The 25,655-nt window shown below is 37.5% G+C and overlaps 1 protein-coding gene across 18 annotated transcripts in view; it reads left to right on the top strand.

Annotated features, from left to right (window-relative positions):
• The window catches only part of nbeaa (neurobeachin a), a 354,854-nt gene that overhangs the window by 93,619 nt on the left and 235,580 nt on the right, over positions 1-25,655 (top strand). For all 18 annotated transcript variants that reach the window (XM_015341879.2, XM_069190158.1, XM_069190159.1 and 15 more), the window contains exons 2-8: positions 7,822-8,053; positions 9,910-10,010; positions 10,326-10,421; positions 11,179-11,300; positions 15,169-15,295; positions 21,866-21,985; positions 24,130-24,276. In XM_015341879.2, the coding sequence (XP_015197365.1) occupies positions 7,822-8,053; positions 9,910-10,010; positions 10,326-10,421; positions 11,179-11,300; positions 15,169-15,295; positions 21,866-21,985; positions 24,130-24,276 (945 nt within the window). The remainder of the gene's footprint in view (positions 1-7,821; positions 8,054-9,909; positions 10,011-10,325; positions 10,422-11,178; positions 11,301-15,168; positions 15,296-21,865; positions 21,986-24,129; positions 24,277-25,655) is intronic.

The raw sequence follows: 25,655 nt of genomic DNA on the forward strand, positions 1-25,655 counted from the left end.
GGGATTATTAGGAGGCCATGATTGGTTAGGGCCAATGGGAAATTTGGCCAGGACGCCGGGGTTACACCCCTTACTCTTTTCGAGAAACGCCCTGGGATTTTTAATGACCACAGAGAGTCAGGACCTCGGTTTTACGTCTCATCCGAAGGACGGCACCTGCTTACAGTATAGTGTCCCCATCATTATACTGGGGCATTAGGACCCACGTGGACCACAGGTTGAGCGCCTCCTGCTGGCCCCACTAACACCTCACCTTCAAGATCAACCTGTAGAGTCTGTGTTCTTGTTCAGAGCAGTCCAGGTGGTTGCAGAAGCTGTATGATGACACTGCTATAATAGTGCTCAGCTGTGGATAGTGCTCTGCTGTGGATTCTCTGCAGGTGAGGTTTGCTGATTTTACCCATGTGATATACAGTACATCCTTGTTGCTGCTGTTCATTGATGACAGCAGCGTTGCCAGTAGTGGCCTGATCTCAGAAGTTAAGGAAGATTGAGCCTGATCATTGCCGGGTAGGGTTGTTGAGAAAACCCTGGTTGCTGCTGCAAGTGGTGTTATGGCATCAGTAGGTGTCTCTCTTCCTAGTGAGTCAGAATGTTTTAAACCAATACCCCAGTATGGTGACTGGAAACTTCAGTGTCACTGTAGGAGCAAGGGGCTATAACCCTGGTGTACTGGCTAAACTCAGCCTTGCTCAGTTTGGCCTTCCTAAATTTCCCTCTACCTCAACTGTTGAAGAAGTTTCTTGCTTCTTGCCCTAATGTTTCAAGGTTTGCTGGTGCAGAGTGGTTGCTGTAGTATGTAGTGGCTAAATAAAATGGAGGTTCCTCTACACTATTTTCCAATAGCTCATGTTGATTTGTATTTCAATATTTGTTTGTCTTTCGAGCTGTGTCCTTCTGAATACCTAAAATTAAGGCAAAATATTGGAGGAGGTCTCTCCTGATCCTCTTTAAATTCTTTCATCTTAAATGACATTCATTTTGGAAAGTCAACCTTTGAATCAACCAGCATATCATGGTGCTTAAGGTTCACTATCATTTTCCTGTCAAAAAGATACAGTTCTTGTCTCGGTAACATAACCTCCGAGCCCCGTATTTTGAAAGCTTTGGTGCACTGTATCATTTGTAAATTATACCACCAGTGTTTAGTTTGGGGAAAATGATTCAAAGATTACTAAACAGCTCTTCATTGTTCATACATTAGATGATCTTATTACATTACTGTACATATTTGAGGCTGTCTAGACAGTCAGTTGAACACATTAGTCCATTATGTTATTGCTCATAAAATAAAGACTAGTATTTTCAGTCTCTACTCCCTTGGATGTTTGACTTCAGAGGTGGCATTTTCAAAGGAATGAGGTCAGGCAAAGGTTGGATGGCAAGCTTGTACTGTAACTGGCTAATTCAATATGCTGACGAAGAAAAGTCTACAAAATAGACTAAATGACCTCCCTACAGATACAGTACATTTCATTCCCATGAGTATATTTTTGAAGCACTGTTACGATACTGTCTTACTTCACTGGGTTTTAAGACATGGTTTTGAAATAACAGGGCACCAACCAACTTGAGTGTTATAACTCTTTTCTTTAAGGTACAGTATGTTAATAGAGCGAGCTTTGTCAGAACTTGCACCGACATTAAAACTGATGACATTAAGTCTTTTGAGTGTCTTTTGTTATTTATCTGTTTACATACAGTGATGATGCAAGATGGCAAAGATGGTGAACTGTTTGTGTCACAAAATGTCTGATTTATTTTGGCTTGAATTAAGGACCTTCAAAGACCCATTGCTTTAGTTGGTGGCATTCTTTATTCGGAATCATACAATGCAGTGAACTTCCCTGTGAAACCTTTTTTTTTCTTGACAAGAAATCGACCATATGTCCTTTTCCACATTATGGAAAGCATTTATAATAAAACAACAATATAGTATTTGATCATGGTACTGTAAGACACAGTATGTGTGATAACATTTTGGTTTATTTTAAATTCTTCTGTTTCAGTTCAAATTGCTGTCATCCTCCTTCTGTGCCTCTTCCATAGTCATAACTGTTGCTGTTTTTGATTGCTTTTTTTCTGTTCAGCAGGAGCTTTTCACTGAAGTGCTGATACTTTCAGAAAAAGACAAAAAAATAACTTTTAATAAAGAGTGCATGTTACTGAAGACAGACTTGCTCAACCCTAGTCCAAATAAAAACTGGGCTTTATGATTGTTTCACAAATTATGGTTTAAAATTCCATTATGGCCTATTAATTATATTGAGTACACTGTGCACTGTGTGTTTACAGTACAGTACTGTATATAGCAGAATGTAATAGAGGTCACTATGTTGCACTAACACTCTGTGTTCTTTTCACCCACGTAGGGCAGTGTGTGTTTTTCACTGAGTAAGAAATGGCTATTACTGGAACTAAAACTAAATAGGATGTTCAAAATCTAAATCTGTTGCCATGGTTGAACAGTTGCTCGATAACAGTAAAAGAAACAAAAGAATTGACATGTATTTCATTTTATAGAATATTAACTACTGTAGGTTTGGCACATTGAGGCATTCTACTTCCACTAATGTGTGGGATTTCAAAATGTTTTCTGGATTTTTTTTTTCCACTTTGGCCTGGAATTTGTTTTGTAAATAAATTGATATTGTAAAAGCAAAATGGGAAAATGTTTGTCCCACCCTGCATCATGAAGTATGTCCTTCTTATCCCACTATTTCTTTCCCATCTTAAATGTCGCACTGAGAATAATGGTTGGTACGCATCTTGTCTTACCACTGGGCCCTGAAGGAGTACATTATTTTTGAACGTCTTTATAGCCTTATTTCTTGGTGGTTGTGCATTATGTGTTTTGTGTTTGTTTCCTTTCTTTTCTCTAGCATGGTCTGTTATGGCTTCTGGTCAGTGTGATTTTCATCCTGAGAAGAGAGGAAATGCAGTAGGTTGATTAAGTTCTGTGCGTCAAGGTTGTACAGGTCTGCTTACTGAGTTTATAACACCTAGTTTAATGTATAAATGAATATTAATATTTTCGTATATGATGTGAAATGGCTTTTCTGAGGTATACCTGTGATGAGGGTTCGAACCTGAGGTTGTTACACGTGGTATCAGTGACTCAGGTTAATGAGGTCGCTTGTCAGTTATGGAGGTTGAGCTGGGAGGAGAGTTCAACAGGATTTACAGAGCACTGTTATAGTGATGTCATTCCCAAGTTTCTCAATGGTTTTCCATCTTACCATAGCTCAAAGCTGAACTAAAGAGTAGATTCCTACAGTATGTGGATTGGTGTGGCGAACCGCCTGAAATGGACATTCATATCCAAGTTCTGACAGCACACATTGTATGTGCGTGTCATACTGTATATTGTAGACAGAAAAAGATAACATACATCGTGCTAAACCTTAAAGGACGTTACTGCACAAAATGTTTTTTGTAAGTGGTTATGAATGAAATCTTACAGAAGATAGACTCTTGCATTAAAATATTGACTGTCAAGTGTACAATCAATAGTCTAAAGGAGTGGAAGTTCTCTTTCAGACTCAATATTTTCAAGATGTGCATTTGCTTAATTCTAATTAGTTTACTGAGGAGCAATTTTGTTTAGCAAAAGTGTTTTCTTTAACACTCTAATCATGAGCTCTGCAGATTTACCCTGAAGTGTGGATCTTTACTCTTAATTCTTAAACATACAGCATTTTGAGAAACTTCTATTTCTGTCATAAGGAATTTCAGATCTATTGAGCTGCAAGACTTTCTATTAGTGTGTAGTTACTCATTTGGGTGAATGTAACTGTAACTTGAAATACTCTCAGAGTGGATAACTTAATCTTAATATAAAACCTGGTGTGAATTTAGAACTCTCTCTGGATCAAATGCTGTAATATTACTACTGTTCTTTAAACTAAAATTCAAATCTTAAATATGAGGAAAGTTGAATCATTTTCCGATTTTCAAGAATAAAAAAATCAACTAATTTTCAGTTTGTCAAGTGGTTCAATGGAAAAGGCCAGCAAAACTAAGCCTGTTGCACATTTTTAAGGTGAGGCTGAAAAATAGAAATAGCTCTGCATTGCTCATGCTTAATGGTTTCTACAGTATACTGTATAAAGCAAAGAAGAGGGAATCAAGGAGGGCCAGGCACAACACTGTAATAATGTGGTGAGTGAATCACTGTTTGATGGATCACTTGGAATACAGTGACGTATCAATTAGTGACACTGATAATCTGTAAACCTGTGGGCTGGATCAGACTATACAGTAAATCTGTTCTGGAGGATAAGAATTAGGTGTGTGGAATAGGACTAAATGGACACTTGGAGTTCAGTGGGCAATGATAGAATGTATTGTAGCTTGGGGATAATACCAGAGAATCCAAATGATGATATGACTTGACATGAGCAGTTTCCTGGGACATATAACAGGCTAGACAGATTATGAAAGTATAAAACGTAAGATTGGAGAAGTGAATGTTCATAAAACTGGGTCAGCAGCATTTGGCTGCATCAGATCTGAAAACACATCTGACAGCTCCTTGTGTGATGCCATTCCAATTTTAAGAAGTGTTTCTTTTGGATTTGGTACAACAGTAACCAGAGCTCTTAAAATCTAGTTTGCATTTCATGAAACAGCCATTTTATCATATTATTTTGTAATTACTTCTTCTGTCGCTTTCAAAAACATTGATTGGGCTTGGTCATTTCAGTGCAGCATGCCAGTTTACCTGGATGTCATTAAGCATTATAGCAAAGACCTTTTTTAAAATACTGTGGTGTACTGTATATTTACAATATGTTTGTCATTGTAAAAGTGACTGATCTTTTTATAGGTAAAGTACTGTGGTCTTGATAAAGGTGGATTGAAGCATTAGATGCGAGTTATGCTGTAGTGTTTTTAGGAACTAAACTCCGTATTCACTTTGGTTTTTCATTAGCAACCAATATTTTTGGAAACATCTTGTTAACAAGCATTCTGTTACGTGACAGTATGTACAAAACAGCTCTAACATGCTCTTGAGTGATTCAAGCCAGAGTTCAAGTGTTTCAACAGCTTGTTAGCTTTGCCCTCTTTCCCCGATAGAGACTCTTACACTTCTTCCCACATTGGACAAAGCTGGACAGTTCTGCTATGACAGATGTAGCTGAATGTTTTCTTTTCTAGTAATTTGTTTTCTTTGAAATAACAAACTCGTTACAGTACTTTCTGCAGTGTAATTCTTGTCTATCCAGACATTGATGAAGTATTATATAGAGTATTTTCATTGCTAGTTTTAATTGCTGTGGATTTCAGAATATACAGTACTCTTTCATTTGTCTGTTAATTGACTTCTAAAATAAACAGTTTAAGCTGATGTTCTTTGTGGTTTCTGGAAAACATATTCTGACTTCTAGGTAATTAGCTTCACTAAGCAAAAATACCAAGTGGGATACTCAATGAGATGGACAAAAAATAGACTATATGTCTATCAAGATGGTCACTAAATAATTCTCTAATTAGACTTCAGCTTAATTGTAGAGCATACTGTAGTAGACACAACATTGTAATGTACAAATGCCTTAGAAAAAAAGAAAGACCACAAATTCTAAAGTAAGGAATTATGAGCCCAGGCCATAAGTGATTAATCTGTTATTCCTAGTGAAATACACCTAAGGGATGACTTAGCTGAAATGTATTTACTCAGTTCTGCAGGATGGTTGAATCATTTAGTGTATGGTGAGTTCTGAGGGGACCAGTAGCTTGGTCTTTTCTTTCTCCAGCCTTTTATTTAAGACTGGTATGTTCTTCCTTTGTAACTCTTTTAAAAAATGAAGAAATAGACAGTTATGTCTTATTTTGTACACACGTTGCTTGTAGTTACTCTTGGGAAAGTATGTGCAGAGGCAGGGTAATGCACAATGAAGTATAGCTTTTGTTGTTTTACTGAATTGCACACTTGGTCTGGTGGTGACCTCAGGGCCATTCTGACTGACAGCACTAATTCCTGACCAGTGATCTGCGCTGTGGTCTGTACTTCCCATTCACTGCATTATTGCCGAAGGATTCTACAGAACACCATTTTCATTCAAGACAAGCTGACACACATGCTCAGAATATATTTCTGTAGTGTTGTATTGCTCAGACTACAGTATATACTGTATTACGTCACTATTATATTGCTGGTAAATGTAGCTATAATGGTGTACTGTATCAGAAAACTCTTATTCTGCATGCTGTTGCTTACAAACAACAGATTTTTTTAAAATAATATAGGTATTGGTAAACCTGCCAGTTGTTACTATATCTATTATAATTTAATATTTCATCGGATGAGCCTGTCGTTCAGTTTAAGAAACCAGAAAAAAAAATTGTTAAAAAGCTAGTAAATCTCATTTTGATCGAACAGAGCTTTGATTGGATATTCACATAGCGTAAACACACACAACTGTAATAGTGGAAAATGAAACAATATTGCCAGACACCTTGTACCTGTGAAAATGCTGGAATTTAAAAGTGACAGTCACTACAGGAGGGTAAGGATTTTAATTGAGTTAATTTGTTCTTTCCAGATGGGCCATGCTGTCAGATTTTCAGATGTAGTGATATTTTAGTGACTATGGCTAATGACAAGGTGCTAAGTCATGAGATGGTTCTAGCTTTTTGTCCCTTAGCCTTAAGCTGTGTCCCAGCTTACAGATAGCAAATGGCAATTTAAGGATCACATGATAAATTACTATTGGTGTTCTTTAATTCATCAAATGCAGTGGTGTACACCTGTAAGTAGAAGAGCTTGTTTCATGCTCATGGAGCTTAAGCTGTAGAAGAATTGATTGTGTTAACATTTATGTCTCCATAACAAAGAAATCTTATGCATCTGAACCCCCTTTTGCTTTTGATGTAAAAATTGAAAAACGTTTACTTTTCATCATGCTCACCTGCAGTGTCTATTCTGGATACATTTACTAGGGAATAAAATATTTGACTTGGTGGTGAAGAATGATCCTGTGGGGAAATTGTAGTTTGGGTAAGAACACAGTGTTAATTTAAAAAATGGAGCCGCAGAAGCGAGACTAATTGTTATTGAATCCTGGAATCCTGACAGGTTACACCCCTCCATTAGCTCTCCCAGATTTCTTTTGAGTGACATCCCCATCACTTCAAACTTGATATACAGTAGGAACCCTGACACTAGGAAAGGGCCTGAGGAGCCATGTTTTTACTAATAGGTACTTTGGAGACAGTGAAGGTCATCAACATGAAAAAGAACAGGAGAGAAAATTTTGATTTTGCAGTGGAAATTCAGTGTTGACCTTTATGGCTTATCCGTGTTGTTTTTCAGTCTCTGTCGGTGTTACACTGGGTAGTGTAGTATAAAGGAGTTTAGACTAAGTTTTATGTGGGCTACTCAATGAGAAGATGACAGTTCATTGTTATAATGAAGCTTTGTACTTACTGCTTTAAATCGATGAAAAGCAATCCTGCTGTGTTTGATTTGATGTAATAAGGAAGCAATTGTCTTTTTCTACTGTACAGGAACTTCTTAAAAAATTCTGCCTATTTTTCTAAAGACTACTTTAGTCCTGTGATGAAGTTATTGTACAACCTATATGTTGGTTCTGAGCAGAGGGCTATGATACCTCTTGTTTCATAGGATAGCATTTTAAAGAACTTGTATGCCCTTTCCCTGTTAACTGGTTAACATTAACATTAGCCATTACAAAAGCCACACTTGAATCGCGACAGCATTACGTTCATGCGGTCTTAACTGCATTAATCAAGAAGGTGATCTGTTTTTCTGAAGACTTGTGCATCCTAGTAAATCAATCTCTCTCTCTTCTTCTGCAGCTGGTGGGTGGTGAGTTTGACCTGGAGATGAATTTCATCATCCAGGATGCAGAGAGCATCGCTTGCATGGTGGAGCTGCTGGAGCACTGTGACGTGACATGCCAGGCCGAGATCTGGAGCATGTTCACCGCTATCTTGAGGAAAAGTGTCCGCAACCTGCAGACCAGCACTGAGGTGGGCCTGATCGAGCAGGTGCTACTGAAAATGAGCACAGTGGATGACATGATAGCAGGTAAGAATGAGTGTGGTGGTTCTCTGTTGTGGCAGTCATAAATAGTTAGTAACAGCAAGCATTATTTTGCCTTTTTTTCCACATCTAACAGATTTTTGTATTCAGCAAGTGTCTTCATTCTAGGCACACTGTACCACTGTACTGTCAGCACTCATAATCCAGACTATATCTCTGATATCCCTGTTTCTGTTTTCAGAATCCTGCTTCACAAGTTTTAAAAAGGTTTAAAAAGTAATAATTTATTTATTTACTTTGTTGACGAAAAAACAAAGGCTCAGCTTCATGGTCAGATGCATGAAATTATTCAGGTTTATCAATGTGAAAAGAGATGGATTAAAAGAAATCTTATTCAAGGTGTATTGTTTCACATAAAGCATATTATGATTTGTGCTCTGTTCAGCAATGACAGTAATAGGATTTTTTTCCTCTGCATTGTGTGCTTTTTTGTATTTCATGCAAAGTTTCAAGCGCAGTCTGCTTTTACTATACATTACTTCTCCATGCTCCTCATATTGTGGTGCCAGCATTATGACTGCAATTGCTTGTGACCTTGGCTCATTGGATGTTCATGGTAGATCTGTTTTTTTAATAAATGATGATGAGCCATAAAATAAAGACATTGTCATACTGTGCGTAAAACTTCCCTAATAAGCTTTTTCATGTAAATCACATGTATCAAAAAAATAACCGATCGACTGATAAATGGAGATTACTTTGTCTTCGTAGATTATGGTTCTACATGATATCTTCAATATTTTAGCACTTTAGCACCAGAATGCATTTTGGATAAAGATAAGACTTTAGAAATAAAGGATGAACTCTACAAAGTGAATTTAAGTATTCTGAAATTTTTGTCATAATGACAGATTGGATGATCGCCTCATGGGTATGCAGATGTTCTATTTTTCCATTTTCCTATTAAGGCTATCGATTTTCTTTCAGAAAGAAATGAATTGGCGATTGCTTTAATATTTTGCACTCCCCCTACTACCTTCCCTCCCTGTTCTGGAATGGTCAATTAGTGATCTCTTTCACAGCTACAATCCTTGTACAACCTTGACTGGTTGAAGGCACGTGCTGTTTTTCACACGTACCAGCCCAGCAGACTTCTCCAACAGATTGGATAAGAGGTACCTTCAATTAGAGAAGGACTGCAGCTCTCCCTAGAAATACATCCAAGGTCGAGTGCACCCAGGAAGTTAGAGATTGTTGTTCCACGGGAGTATGGGGCCACCCTGCATCTTGTTAGGGATTAGAGTTGGCTAATACCATAGCCCAGATCTGATCTCCTTGACATCGGTAATGTAGGGCTCCACTTACACTCTGAACAAGGGACTTCCCTTATTGAGAGGCTCAGGAGTGCCATACTGTTGATTCCTAATATCTAAACAATAACATTTCAGTAAAACAAAGCTAAAAAAAACCCAGTTAGTTCTGACAATACACTTTATGATTACATCTCCTCCAATGTCTGATCCATAGTATTAGCATTAACCCTGTTGTCTTCATATTGTGAATTTAGTACATTACTTTTTTAAGGTTATTTCTTCTTACATTCTTAGTATTTTTTTTGTTTTGAAGATTTGTAAATTTTATTTGTTTGCTGGAAGAAGTCGATAACCCTTTTCCGGCACAAAATCGCTTTTTGTCCCCAGGATGAATTTTTCAGAGGGACTGTTAAATACCGTATGTTTTGGTTAGTCTCTCTGTCTCTGAGTGAGATAATGCTCTTCCGCATGGCGAGATAAAATTGCGAAGGGCCTCAAAAACAAGCTCCTTGAAAGATGTGGAAGAAACCCGAGAAGAGCAAGGAGAAGGAGAGTTGTTTAGATCTATTTTTTGTTGCGGTCTTTCAGATCTCCTGGTGGATATGTTGGGAGTTCTGGCCAGCTACAGCATTACAGTCAAGGAGCTGAAGCTTCTGTTCAGCATGCTGCGTGGAGAGAATGGAATCTGGGTAAGCAGTGGTTAGGGAAAATACAGTTTCAGGTGTCAGCGTAGTTCAATGCATTAGTGCTTCAATGAAGCATTAGGTCTTAGACAAATGATCTCTGGGGACCCATAAGGAGATATTTGTTTGGGGGGTTGCCTGGTAATTGATCTGCTGCGTTGAGGTGCAGGAGGTAATTGATGGAGTATCGATTTGGCAACTGTGGTGAGTATTTTGTATTGCGAAGCCTTTATATTTCTGGGACTGTGGGGTGTTCATTCTTTCTGTGTCTTTACCCCTCTGACAGACTATGTCTTATTGTTTCTCTCCTCACCTCCTTAGCCCAGACATGCAGTCAAATTGCTGTCAGTTTTGAATCAGATGCCACAGAGACATGGCCCGGACACATTTTTCAACTTCCCAGGACGCAGTGCAGCAGTAAGTGTCAAGTTCTACTCCTAAACTGCAAACAGTAAATGCTTAATATGGCATATTAATATAATAAGGAACAGTAAAAGCATGGTAAAGTTACGGTAAATAATTGTGTGACAAATCATGATACAATCCATGGGAAACTACAGTGTGGCAAAGCAAAGTTATCTTAGCACAATCTTGGGAAAACTGCAGAAATACCATGCATGGTTATCTGCGGTAAATTGCAATAAGAGAAGGTGTGATTAAAGAGCTCAAGTAAACACAATTTAGTTTGCTAATCCTATAATTCATATTCACAGAGGCATGAACATTGTTGTTTTATATGAATCACTGATTTACTTAGTGTGACCAAAAGAGTGCTTTCTTCATGCAATCTCTGCCTGATTTTTTAAAATGTAATATTATTCATTTGCAAGCATAAATATGTGTGAAGCTACAGTAACTGTACACCAATGTGGTTTTATTATTTCAGCTCTCAATAATGCTAAAAAAGTTTAATAGCACTTTAAATTAAGTCTGCCTTATGGATTTTTGTGAGTGTCTATAAGACCTAGTACATGCTTATACTGAGAGCACATTTAATTTTATAGACATACGTATTATTGTAATAAATCTTTAGTTTTTTTCAATTTGTAGACCTTTTGAGCCACACAAATGAATGTGTTGGGCACCTCCATGAGTTTTTTTAATACATTGTTAATATATCTTCTTGGAATAATTTTGTTATTATATAATGTGTTTTATCTGTTTCTTATTCCAGGCCATTGCGTTACCTCCAATTGCTAAGTGGCCTTACCAAAATGGATTTACTCTCAACACCTGGTTCCGAATGGATCCTCTGAATAATATTAATGTAGACAAGGATAAACCATATCTTTACTGGTAAGCACAAGTATTTAAGATATTGCATAACAGCAGTAATTATATATACTTAGATTAGGTGAAATTAAATGATGACGTGCCTTGTATACCAAGTCTAATAAGCCTAAAAATTCATCTAAAATATACTGTATATATACTTCATACACATTAAAATGTCAAGCCATCATGAGAGAGAATGGAGGAATCAGCAGTGTATAATGTTTGAAATGCTTCTGTATGTCTTGCAAATCCTTATTAAATCTGATCTTTCATGTTTAATTTAATTAAATATTCATACTGAGATTTGCTTTTCAGAAAATCCACAACACAAATCCACACTCAAAAAAAGAGAAAGAAATGTGCAGGTTATAAGAGTTTTAGCTTAGTTTTATTTGGATAAAATCCAATTTTGCACTTGAGACAGATGTTTGAAAGTTTTTTAAGGTCTAAACCTGAGTATCCTTTTTATAAGCTAAAACTGCTAGAATATTTTAGGAATGGAGTGTGAAGTACAGTTTGTACCTTGCCAAAAGATTTGTATACATGTACTGTATATCCTCATAATATTTACAGAATACAACTGTTGTTCTTACAACTGGAAACAGGATTAGGAATCTAGTGCAATTGTAACAATACAGTACATCAATGGTCCTTGAAGACTCTGTACCAACCACAAAACAAGATATATCCTTTTTTTATATCTGCACAGTTTTCTTATTTTTGATTCTTAACATCTTTTAACTACTGCAGAAATTGACCTTGTTTACCTTAGTGAGGGGATTATCTTTAGTAGCTGAATTTCATTATTTATAGCTTTATTGTTGAAGCTGTAGCTATTCCATGATTTAAACAAAGTTTCTTTAAGGGGTTTCCTGAAACATGGTTGCTAAATTGTACTAAGGGAATAAGAACGGTGTTAGATTCAACAACAGCTTTTAAATGATAAAAATGCCATGTGGGCGAGGCACACAAGACTGCAGTAGGAGCTCAATGTAGTAACAAATAAAAAAGTTACTTTTTAATTTCTTTGAACAAAATTAAAGTCTTATTTCAGAGCTTGTGGTAATTAGTCTTCAAATCAATAACCTCACAGTTGACTGTTTATCGACTGCCACCCCTTTGTGCATCAATAAGGGATGTTAGAGAATAGCTTGAAAAGAAACAAAATGAATTATGCTGTACTTAGAGCACTCTGGTGACGTCATTTATTGACTGTGCATAATTTTGAGTAAGAGTAATTTTACTCATAGTGAAAGCACTTAAATTCATAGTTTTGTTTAAAGATTGTTTCAGAACATGATAAAGCAAATAGCAAAGTATAGGCTGTACATATATAAGTACAATATTACACTGGTTAGTCTTAATATTTGAAGGTTTATGTTATAGATCAATATACCTTTAATGTCACTAACACAGGAATACAATCCGTTAATTTATCAAGTATTCCATACTTGGAAACACTTTTGAGGGGGAAAAAAACAGCAAAACAAATGTGCTGAATGAAAAGGAATTTGATTAAAAAACAGTAAACGCAAGTAACACACGCGCAGAGATAAAGTGGAACAAACTCCCAAAATGAAGCCAACAAACAAATAAGTGTTTGGTAGATGGAGTTAATTGAGTTGAGCTGTTCATGCAGAAGGATGATTTTTTTGTGTGTGTTGAGAAATTGAGCAAACATTGCTGTTTAATTGGCGAATGGTTTTCGATGTGATACAGAAGCGCTCTGTTTTTACATTTCTTGTCAGTTACAAAAAACTGGGGGCAGCAAGAAGAAGCAACTTTCATTTACATATTTTAAAACACTTGCTGGCACTATCAAAAAAAGTACCATACATCAGCCTTTCAGATTTTATTTGTAATCCCTTTGTGCCGCTGGCATGCAGTCTGTTGATTGAAAAGGAAGAAGCCATCAGAATTGAATTGACTGCGGCGTCCTTACTGTATATGGGACAGGCTCTGTTGGCCATGTAAATATGGAATCTAATCATTCCCTGGCAGGTCCCCTGGTATCAGTGCGAGCTGGCTGATTTCATGCTTCTGTGCCTGGCACTTCACATCATTTACTCCTCCCTACTCACCGGCCTGCAGCAGCAATGCGGTCAGAAGTACAGCGCGGAAAGATTAACCCAAAAAAAAAAAGAGAAATTTTGTTTATAAACCATAGAAATGAGATGTACGCGTAATTGGTCGAGTGGATCCTTCAAGCCCTGAGAGAACACGCGCGCTAAATTAGAAAAATTGCCATATGCTCCCCGGCAGTGTGGCTGATGCAGGCAGCTGCTGTCATTTATCAGGGAGGCTTGTAAGGGACACGGCAGTGGTATAACGCTGGAGAAGAAATGTGTGCCGGCCAGGATAGGACGGGGAGTGTGATGAAGAAATGATTTGCTGCCTCCCCGTGCCTGATGCGAATTACAAGTCTGTTAGATTTCTAAAAAAAGAACGTACGTCCCAGCCATCTTTAAGTGCCTTACGTTTGTCACTTCTACAAATGTCACCGGGCAAAGAAAATTGCCGAGAGTTATGGCTCAAGGCCTGCACCATCTTGTTCATCTTATTTTTGGTGCTTTAGATTTTTCCAAAAGCACTTATGTATATATTTTTATCCTCAATACAATGTCAGAGTCCAGGCAGTTATGATTTATGTGTTCTGTATGTTTTTCTTTTATTTCTGCTTTTTTGGGGGTTTTGAAGAAGGGCAAATTAGCCAAACAGAACTAGGGGAGTAAATTAAGGTTACAGAGGCTTCAGTATGTTTTAGAGCATTGTGCTACACACTGGTTGGTTTACTTAACGAAACCTCCTCACAGCATATTTACAGTTTTTTTTAAATAGTTCAACATTATAACCACAAACAGACTTACAGCACATGGACTTCTGTGCTAAGGTACTGTACCAGCTTCCTTCGATTTCCGGTTCCAGTCAAGAGGGAACGCTGGTGCGTTTGGCTGCCGCTCCTCTCACCAGTTTTTCATTTTTATCTACTTATTTATGTTTTTTTATTCCTTTCTCTTCTCTGTGACACTGATTTCTAATTTATCTATTTCCATCCGCTTCGCGTTATCCGCTCCACGTTACAAATTTACAAATGCGACTTCCACTTGCATCGTTTTTTTAAGCGGTTTGAGAAGCCACCATTAAAGGGACTATATAAAATAAAGTTTATTATTATTATTATTATTATTATTATTATTAGTCCCACAATTTAATGTAGTGCATATCCAGGAGGAAATCTGAATCTGAAAAGTACATGTAGAGTTTTTGGCTTTTAAACCTTTAATTATTGTTTACAAAATAACTTTTCGCATTTTTCCTATTTGTTATTGCTCACTTCTCTTAAAAACAGGCAATCAGGGGAAAGGAAATCAGGCCTAGAGTTTTTTCTTTTAATACCAACACCATTCTGTTGCTTTATAAAAGTATTATTGGATGTGCAGGAAACATCATTTTTAGTTTTGTGTACTTAAAAAAAGAACACAATTTTAAACAATCAAAACTCTGGATGAGAAACAAATATTGCTAATACTTTTGCTGGTTTTATGTTCTGTAGCGTGTTACAGACTTGGTGTGGTGTTAATTCTGGTGTTAAGGACTTGAGGAGCACACGGATACAGTATAACAATAAAACGGGTTTATAAAATATAGGGGTTCCTGGCTCAAGGTACATGTAGGTTGGTGAAAATATAAAATGGGTAATATGCCTTCTGCTTTGTCAAGGTCTCAAGGTTTTTATCCGAGTATGAAAAATGTCTGTAATAAAATAAAGAATGTATCTTTTTCCTCAAGCTTTCACCACTTTTATTGACAATTCTTAAATATTTTGTTTTTCCCTATGGTCGTATAACTGAGTATCATCTAATTTTCATTGCTGCTGTTTGTTTTTCAGCTTTCGCACTAGCAAAGGCATTGGGTACTCGGCACACTTTGTTGGCAATTGCTTGATAGTGACGTCCCTGAAATCAAAAGGCAAAGGATTCCAGCACTGTGTAAAATATGACTTTCAGCCTCGAAAGGTAAATGCCGTATTTCAGTAGAACCCAGCACAGATTGTTTCATTGTATCCAGAAGGAAGCTACTGTATGTACTGTACAGTCAAATGTGTGGTTTGAATGGGCTTGTATGCTAAGCAAATTGACATGGAACATTTCACTTTCATTTTCCTTTATTTCTGGTTATGTTTTGGATAAGTGAATATAAACTAAATCTTTTGTAAAATGCCTTGAGGGTGTACTTGAACATACTGTCATATTAAAAAAAATGTAATGCTTTTTTATTACAAATGAGCACAGTAAATGTCCAGTGATTTCTAGCGTTTTCCTAAAAACACCAGAAATATGTACAAGAATCAAAAATAGTAATAGTCTAATATTGGCATTAAAAAAAAACCTGCCATTCTTGCAGTGGGCTGGAGCACTGTTTTTCTGTTTTTTACTACAGTATGTCAGCAGTTCCCCATGTATCTGGGTCTTTTATTTCTATAATGGCAAACAGAATCTGCATTATACCTCTTCTCTTTTTCATTCTTCTTTCTTTCCTATAATTTTTAAATACTGCCATATACCGCTGATGATAATTACAAATGCCAATCATAGCATGAGAGCTACTATAGGTATGTACAGGTGTACTTAGTGTGACATTCGTTTTAGTTTGGTTAATGTCTGTTTGAAGATGACATTTTGTCAACAATGACAATGCCATTTAACTTTTTGTGGTTTAAAGAAATCCAAACAGATAAGGCATGTCATACTCTCAGACTGCCCAATTACTGTAGCTTTTAAAGATTAAAGTACTATTTTAGTATCGCATATGGCTGATTGGAGAGTTACTGTATATATCACTTCTTTTTAGGAGTATCAGGCAGATATAACTAATATAAAGCATAGTCTGTGTCACATCTGCTGTGTTTTGTAATGCTATTTGAGGAGAAATTAGAATTTTCCATTATAGTGGTTTGAAGCAGATTTATGTGACAATACAGTAGGTGGTATACTGTTTATCAACATCATATATCAATGACAGGAGTGATGGGCATCTGTGTAAAAATTCCTCATATTTTGCTTTCAACATTTCAAGTAATTAACCTGGCAGAGCAGGTTAAACCTCCGCTAACAGCTTTTCTAGGCTGAAAATTAAAGCAACCATCAGTTCTCCTCCTAGGCCACCATAACTTGTTTCCTTAAATAAGCCGTTATGTCTTCTTTGCCACATTTCTGATGTCGTGCCTTATTATTGTGTGTCTAAATTTACAGAGTGAAGGTCATTACTAATAATCCGGGCTTCATGCTTGAACAGATTTCATAATCTTCAGTGAAAGGAAGCAGATGCAGACTTGTCGTCTCCTTCAGAATGCTCCATGGATGGAAATAACATGCTGAGGTGGTTGGTGGAGCTGTCTGTTGTTCTGCCCTCTTTCTTAACCACCTGCTATGTTATTTATAGGTTAAGATCTGATCCATTAGTTGTCTTGCTTTGGCTTTGCTGAGCAAAAAAACAGTTCTACTTCAGTTTGGTGCCAGAAGAATTGTTGCTTAAGCTGCCAATTGCAAGGTAACGCATTTGAAGTAGAACAAAAACACCACTTTAGATGACAGCCCCCAGTGAATCTTCTAGCGCAATTACATGCAGCCCTAGAATAGGAATGAAAATTAATTTGGCGCCCAGTACCTGAATATCATACCCATTCAAGAGTCCCACTAAAGGAATAACTGGCTCAAGATGTGGCTGTTGCTTACATTGTTCACCCACCTACCTGGGACTCTGTGTTTTCCTCAGGAAAGTAATGTCTGGCATAACTGCATGAGGATTAAAGGTGTAATTTATTTCAACCTGATAGCCAATTATATTGGTTATTATTGTGTGGCCTTGCGGTTAAAGAACATTATATGAGTGCAGTGTCTGGTCAGGATGTATGGCATACCCCGTTGTTCAGTATATATTTTAATTTGCTGTCATTGGATGGTAATGAGGAATAATTGTTCATTTCATGTAAAGACTGATTGCAGTTTTCAGTTCGTAATTGCGTTGCTGTAAACACTAAAACAATATTAATTAAGTTAATGAGGCACTCATATACATATACAGTATGTTTATTATCCTCTCAAAAGTACACATCAAAAGTACACATTAACAGCTGCAGATTTTAATATGCAAGAGAATCTTCCATCTCAGCATTTCAGCTATTTGAATGGAGAGCCACATGTAAACTAGGTCATATCTTAGAAAAAGCCCTTCCTAAATGGCGGATCACAACAGAGCTTTTGAGGTTTGATTACTGAAAAGCAAACCAGAAAGGGGTTCCAGATATATTGTAGTAGTTGAGATGAATACATCTGGGAAAACTTTCTTTTTAAATAGCCTTGTAAGTTTAATTCTGCTCCTCCCAAGGAGGCATGGTGGTTGCTGGCTCTACTGTGGCACGACCGCTTGATGTGGGTGAAACGGACCAATAATAACAGAATACAATGCCCTGATATCCCGTGCATTCAGAGACTAAATGAATGCAACGTTTTTTCTGTTTTTCTTTTAGCTTTTGGTTTAAACTTCCATAAATTAACAAGTGTTGTCCGTATGGGATTCATTCCGCCAAGCTGTTGCTTGCAAGCAGATCTCCTGAGGGAAGCTCTCTCGCAATGCCTAGATCACTACGCCTCCGGTTCAAGCTCCAGCTGCAGTCACGAGAGATTGCCTTCTTATCTGTTGAGCCCTTTTTGTGTTCCTTTGTTTGGCTGGAAGCTTGCCTTGGGGACTGACTTGCCCAAGGTTGAGATCTTATTCTGTGTGTTCCATTTCCCCTGGCCACAGACGGAGGTCTTTGTGTAGCAGATGAAAATTGCTTTGTTATTCCTGCTTTCCCTCAAACTGTTTCCCCAATGCTCCTCACTCTTCTCACTGCTCTCCTGGCTTGGGTTTCATCTTGTCTTATCAGGCTGGAGACAGAATTCCACCTGGTCCTGCCAGATAAGCAGGGGTCGTGGAAACCTAAAGCTGGTTTCTCGCGAATAGCCTGACATTCTCCAAGACTGAAGTCTCGAGTTCTGTAAGAATGTTTAGTTCAAGGTCTTTCTTTATCATTCGTTGACTCAATATTAATTAAGTTGATGAGGAATTCTCATATAAAGACTCATCAAGAATATTTATATGATTTCCACATTTAATTTTATGAACAATAACATTAGAGGAAATAAAATGTATACATATTGGCAGTAGGCAACTTAGTGTTCTGTATTTAGTTTGCACTTCACATATGAAAGTTAATTATTATTATTAGTAGTAGTAATAATAACAGTAAATCAAATTATTCATCAAGAGATGCATATTGTAAATGTTTAAGAGTGAACATTTTAAGTGTGAGGTTTACCATTTTCTCTGTATCTCTACTACACAAATCATTCACTCCCTTTCAGGATCATGTTATCCGATTTTCTTCACTGCGGACTTTGATGGGTAATTTTAATGCAGAATGGAGGACAAAGTGTTTATGAAATCAAGTTTTGTACCATTGTGAATCTAAATAAAGATTGTATTTTTTTGGTTCAGAAGGATCACTTCTAAAAACTAATAAGCACTAATTTCATTAAACTATTATGTAAACTGTTTTTTATTATAAAATAAATGTAAATTGTGTTCATTTTAACATAAAAGTAGAGAAACTGACATTAAAAGTGGAGCCTTTTATTGCGATTGCCTACTATCAAAAGAAGTGACAGGTAGAGTATACAGACATAATATGATAGCTACAGTATGAAAATCTACCCTTAGATGTACTGTATGTACCACTCGCAATGAAGTATGTGTTTTTAATTCTCTGCATCTGGGACAGGCTATTGTTATTCAGCAAAACTCCCAGGTCAGCTCAGAAAAAGAGAGCAAGCTTGCACTCCTTGATAGGTTAGTTTGAATTAAGGGGGGAACACTGTTAAAAATGTGGTCCTTTTGGTAAATAGATGTTTTCTTGGTTAAAACAGCTACAAAGAGTATCTTTCCACAATTTCCTGAGGCTTTCCCACTGGCCCAATGGTAACTTCTTCGGGAAGCACCAGCCAAGCTCAGGGTGTTAGTTACTTCAAGAAGGAACAGTGACTGAAAGGATGACCATCCCCTTGCCCAAAGTTCACGTCATCCACCCCATACCACAGTACTTATTCCATTGCTGTGCTCTTACAACTTGAGCACTGCTTCAGATAGAGGCAGTACTATGCCATCCTCTTTTTTTAATGCGGCAGCTCTGTAATACAAGCAGCTGTCTAAAGGACTACATGCACAGCTCTCACTAAAAAATGCTCAGTCCTACTCATGACCCACCCGATCATGACAGCTTTGTGCCAATCATGCATTGCCACTTGCAACTCCTGACCACTGCCTTTGAGTGGCAGGGCTGGAATTTAACCCAGTGACCTATGAGCTGCAGAACTGATCTCGCAATTTCAAGAGCAGGCTTTTACCGGATGAGCCACCTTGGAGCCATTAATGGGAGGCACCTCTAAAGTGACATTTTATTGCTGTGCCTCAGCTTTAAAAGTGTCAGGGCCTGCACGTAATGCAGTGAGGGGCATAGTGTAGAGAGAAAGAAACTAAGCATTTCATTCCACTTGCTTCTTGGATGATGGGAAAACGACCAAATCAGCTTTGCGTTGGCTGAAGAAAAGGCTCAGATATATATATGCGGCGTATGAAATCCACATTCTGGAGTCCTAATATCCGTTAAATATCCAGCCTTCCTTAAGCTGAAGCAGTTTCTTGATTCTACCTGTTTTGGCCCTGGCAGACGAGTTAAGAAGGTTTTGCCTATGAAGTGGATATTACGATTGCAGAAAGTAGATCACTGCACTGCGAATTTGCATGTCAGAAGAGGTCAGGTTCTTACAATGCTTTGATGCTCCCTGTGCGCTGTAGGGTTTGTCTGAATTACCTACATGAATTCCCTGAAGGTGAATTTATGATGTAGTTGTGCCTCCTAATTTAAATAGAAAAAGACTGTCAAAAGAAACTGAGCTTGTCAACGGTTTTTAGAACATTGTATTGATTTCAGTGAAAGCTTTTTGTGTTGTCTTAATCAAGACACTGCAGATTTAATCCTACATAAATACTATTACATTACTTATCTGGAAAAAAAAACGTTCTCCTTTCCAGCGTTTTTGTTGTATTTTTACAGTGTAAATGGCATGTCTCCTTTTGGACATGTTTATGAGCTGAGTTCTAAAGCCGTACCTTATAAGGTAACCCGAGTTCTAAATATAATTAATGGCCCAGTGCAACCATTAGAATATTATGGTTAAGTTTTATTTTTCCATTTTAGTGATGTAACAGTAATATGATAACATTCATCTCTCCATGTGGAGTGCTTCATCAGTGATGTAACCTGGAGTCATTGGGTATTTTAGGTTTTAAACATCAGATACCCTCGCCCAGGTAGCTGAGGCTGGCCAGAACTTGACTTGGGTTAAGGGGGCACTGACGCGACACCCATGGAGACACTCAGGAGCCTCGGTGGTCTTACTGATGCTCTTCTCCTGACTCTGTGAAGCCCAACATACTTTAGGCGTTGTAGAGGGGTTTGCCCTTTGCACCTGGTCTTGCAGCCCTGCCTGCAACTATCACCACCCAGCTGCTCAGCTTAGTCCTCTTCCTCTCATTCACCTCCTTCAAGCGAGGACTGTTAGCTACAGTACAGCATGACGACTTGCTTCATTGTCTCCGAGGCAAATATAAAGTCTGGTTTCAGTGCAGCGTTACTGATGTGATGGAGGAACCTTAATGACAAATCCAAGCCTACTGTCATCTGAATTTGCAAGATGTTGATGTTTGCTTTGGGTGTTGTCCAGCTTTAAAAAAGCAAGGGCTTGTGTGGCTTGATGCGGATGCTTGTGGTCACGGATCGCTTTGCAGATGGTGTCTGCAATGGTCTTAAGGACCTGGTCATGATGCCTGCAACATGACCTCTGCCATTGTTTTTGTACATTTTCCCGGGGGTATGCTCCAGTGTTCCGTTCCCTGGCCATACTGCACAAGCTGGTGACTCCATTTTAGCTCAACAAAACAGATTAGATGGGCTAGGCCAGACATTATAAGCAGGTTGACTTTATTTGGTGAGGCTCTGAGCAGCTTCTAGCCTTTTTCCAGTTGTTTTGCTCCCTCTTTTTATTTCTGCTGCTGCTCTCACTTCATCTTGGACCAGTTCGTACATCTCTCCCCCTTGGGGACATACTGGATATAGTGTGGGGGTGAGACATTTACAAGACCAGTCATTCCAAAGCTCTCTTTCTTCCCACCAATATGGTATAGCACAGCCTAGACTCAGACTGTTGTGCTGCTTCCACTTCCTTTTCTTATATAAAATACACATTTTTAAAACCACTTGTGAAACAAAACTTGAATTTGAGTTCTGCGCTTGGATTGGTGGTGAAAATGTAGGCAAGAGTTATGGATATAAAGAAAATCCAAAGGACGCACGGTGACAGCTAAACTAGATTGTTTTTGGAATGTTTACCACTGTCTCATGTCGACTTATTGGTGCTGTAACCTGTTCAATTAACAATGTTATTTTGAATTCTCTAGTGTTCATTTTTGCTCTCTCTCTTTTTCAGTGGTATATGATCAGTATCGTTCACATCTACAACCGCTGGAGGAACAGTGAGATTCGGTGTTATGTGAATGGCCAGCTCGTATCTTATGGTGACATGGCCTGGCATGTTAACACCAATGATGTAAGTGTCCCATTTCAGTGCAGGCTTTGTGGTGTTTCACTTTCTCTTCTGCTGGGTGCAGAAACATGTTTAAGTTTATAGATTTTTTTTTACTTTGGGCGTGACTTAATGCTTTGTTCAAATTATACATTGAAATTCTCATCAGCACCAGAAAATGGACACTGAGAAAAATGTTTTTTTTTTTAGCTTGTGATACCATTCATGGGATCTTTTGATCTAAAGGGTTTGTGTTTATTGGCTTACATTAATCTGTTTATCTAAAATGCTGGTTTACTTGGCAAATTAAAATGTCCATTGTTCTTTAAACTAATCACACACTGTAATACAGTACATTAAGCCTATAAAGTCACCCTAACCTCATTCCTCTTTTCTAATGATGTGTCTATGCCACTGGGACTAAATTATGGCATTCGATGCAGGTTTCATTTTAGGATTATTGAAACAAAAATATACAAATTTATTGTCAGTCATTTTAAATGGAGAGTCTCCAAGACAGCAATCAGCAGGTCCCAGTATTAATTAACCTAAAGAAAAAGGAATGAGCTAATAAACTGATTAGAGACTTCAAAAAATGAAATGATAACGCAGCATTGATTTTCTGTTTACATTATTTTATTATTAACTCATTGAATTTTTTTAACCTTTTTGGTTTATTAGTTCCAGAACATAACAGTGGCCACAGATTTTCACCACAGTGTCTGGTTTAGGTGTCATATAGCCAGATGTCCACTTAGTCTTATATAAGTTTATCTTCACAGTTTTCCAGACTTCAGTGGAAAGCACGAAAACATTTCACACTGTGAATCTCTGCGGGCTGAGTCCTTTGTGAACATTAACCTAACACAGTTGCTGTACAAAGGAGGAATGTTTTTAAAGAACAAGTTCTTTATTTTAAAAGTAATATGACTAATCTTTAAATTGCACATAATGTAGGAGATGTTTTGTACATTTTAAAATATTAATCACAATTTGTCATTTTCAACTGAAAAAAGGGGGAAAAGCAGTCTTTGCTTACAAATTGTCAGATTTTCTGCTTTATAACTAATCTCACATGTATTGTAGAAATTTTCCATGTAAAATTAATGTGAGCTGAGATTGATGGTGCACTGCGCACTGCGTTTTAGTTGAGATTTTAAGAGGTGTTTAGTGCTTGTGGGCATTCACTCTCCTCGTTCAGAAAAAAAAAACAAGCAAATCAATGACTTCTTTAAAAACAGTAAAAAGTGTTGGTTCTTGACAGTCTTCTTGCTCAGAGATACAGTATGATACTTCACTGTAGAAATAGACATGACTACAGTGTTAAGGTTTGGAATGACAGGAAAGAGGTTAGAGGACTAAAACATCCATATGAAGTCATGACATATGTAAGAATATTTGAAGGATCTGGAAAAGTGGAGGATCATGGAAGAATCAGTTAGAGACTTTCACTGAAATGACCGCTTGTTGTTCTCTTTAACATTCTTGACAGATTTTGATGTCATCTGTGTAATGTAAAATCTGATAGACTTAGAATTTCATTGTATCCATCCTACAGTACCATGGCATTGAAAACAAAGTCATCATGGTGTAATTAACAAGGGGCAGTATTAGATAAAAATTATGTTGCAAAGATCTGAAAACCCCTGCCTAATACTGACCCCTACAGGCCCCAGTAGAAAACTGCCTTCAAACATCTTTACTTATGCAAGCTCAACCCCACCGATATAGTGAGAGTGCTTACCATTAACATTTGAGAAGAAAATACTCTAAACTCCCCCAAAATGGAAAAAAAATCTCTTTCCTAATCAACCTATATTACATTGCCCTTAAAAATGTCAGAATTAAAAGTCTAATTTTATAGCTGCATAAAATAAAGCTATTAATTAGAAACAATAATGACTGCATACATTTGCCAGAAAGCTTTATAGGTAAGATTTCATCCCATTTATATTGTCGCGTTCCTTGGGAACTTTTCTTTTTTTCATTTAGTGAGTATGAATTATAAGCCTTGTAATTATAAGCTTGCTTTATTGAGAAAGATTTCATAAGATTCTTTTTAATTGCATCCTCTAAGGTTTACTTTGAAGTCTGGGTTTTTTTTCTGGGATTGTGTTATAAATACATGGCTTTTATTTTTTTTTTTTTCCCATCTATTCTTATTTCAGAGTTATGATAAATGCTTTCTGGGGTCTTCAGAGACAGCTGATGCTAACAGAGTGTTCTGCGGGCAGCTAGGAGCCATCTATGTGTTCAGTGAAGCGCTCAATCCAGCACAGATATTCGCAATACATCAGCTGGGACCTGGATATAAGGTAGGTACATGACTGCCTAAATCAAATTACATGTAAACCGTTTGCATTGCCTATCAATCTGTGAAATCAATGTTTCTGTACTGCCATTTTATATTTATGGGAGTTAGCATAGATAAACCTTGGCATAAATGATATATTCAATGTTCAATAGAAAAAAGTGTTCTGGTACATATTGTAAGTATGTCTTTTCTCAAGTGATGTCCAAGCTGTGATATGAGTAGCCAGGCTTTTCCAAGTTCTTGATTGCCAGCGATTTTGAAGGCTGTCAGAGAGGTATGACTCTGAATTTATTCTTTTGTGCTGGGGTTGGTGGTAACCAGAACATGAGCATGTCTTTTAAAATGACATACGCTGGCCGGTTCGCTGGGACCTCAAGGCAGTAACTCATCTTGTCAATAACTTAAGTCCATGACTTTGAATAGATCACAGATCATGTCATTGGAGAAGCTCAAACACAAAAACTTCAGTTTATGAAGGATTTATATTAGCACATGCAATAGAGTCCTTTGGAAGAGAGGCAGAACAAAAATCTCATCTGTCCACTACTGGTCTGTCATTAGTCCATTGTTCACTCATATGGAAGATGCACTGAATGGTGGAAAATGACATTGGATTTGAACTGTAGGATTCACTAAGCCTGTTGGTAAAGAATGTATTCACCATTGACAGCCATGTTCATGGTACATTTGTGTTTTTTCATCTGTGTGAAAAGATTTCCTGCTTGAGGTTACGTTACTATACTGGGCTGCATTTCAGATCCTTTCAGCTTGTTGTACAATACGTTGATGTGAGGGAATGATAACCACAATTATTTCTCAAGAAAGTGAAATTACAGTACATTAGGGTTGCAAATCTTGCTGTTGTAGATCATGCTGCTGATTGAGATGAGATTGCAATTGACCATTCAGGTTACGTTTTAAAGATGAAATGAAAAGCTTAATACATTCCTCGAGAGGCTTTTATAACCCATTTGATGATGACGGTTGTTCACAACGTAAATTGGGTATAAATTTGTCAAAGTCCAAGCTGCTAATTAAACAGATATCGCTTGAACCTTCAATAAATGTCTGCAATAAGGAAAAAAGATCCCTAGGCTTGTATTGGTAGATATTTTACAAAAGATGGTAATTGTGTACCTTCAGTATGTACAAAAAGCTGTTTAAACCTGCTTTGTGCAAATATACCTCTTATGATTCCACATATTTGAGTTCTCTGTGAAAGCTCTCTGGCTTTAGTGTGAAACTCCTGCAGACTCCACTAGCTGTTTCCTAGGCAGCTGTCAGACGACAGAGAAGCTGTCTCAAAAGATCCTAATGACTCAGGTTGAGCCTACGGAACAGTGATAGAAATATCTGTGCTCGGCAGTGGAATTTAATCCG

The sequence above is a fragment of the Lepisosteus oculatus genome, chromosome 5, assembly GCF_040954835.1.
Source record: "Lepisosteus oculatus isolate fLepOcu1 chromosome 5, fLepOcu1.hap2, whole genome shotgun sequence".
Taxonomy (NCBI): domain Eukaryota; kingdom Metazoa; phylum Chordata; class Actinopteri; order Semionotiformes; family Lepisosteidae; genus Lepisosteus; species Lepisosteus oculatus.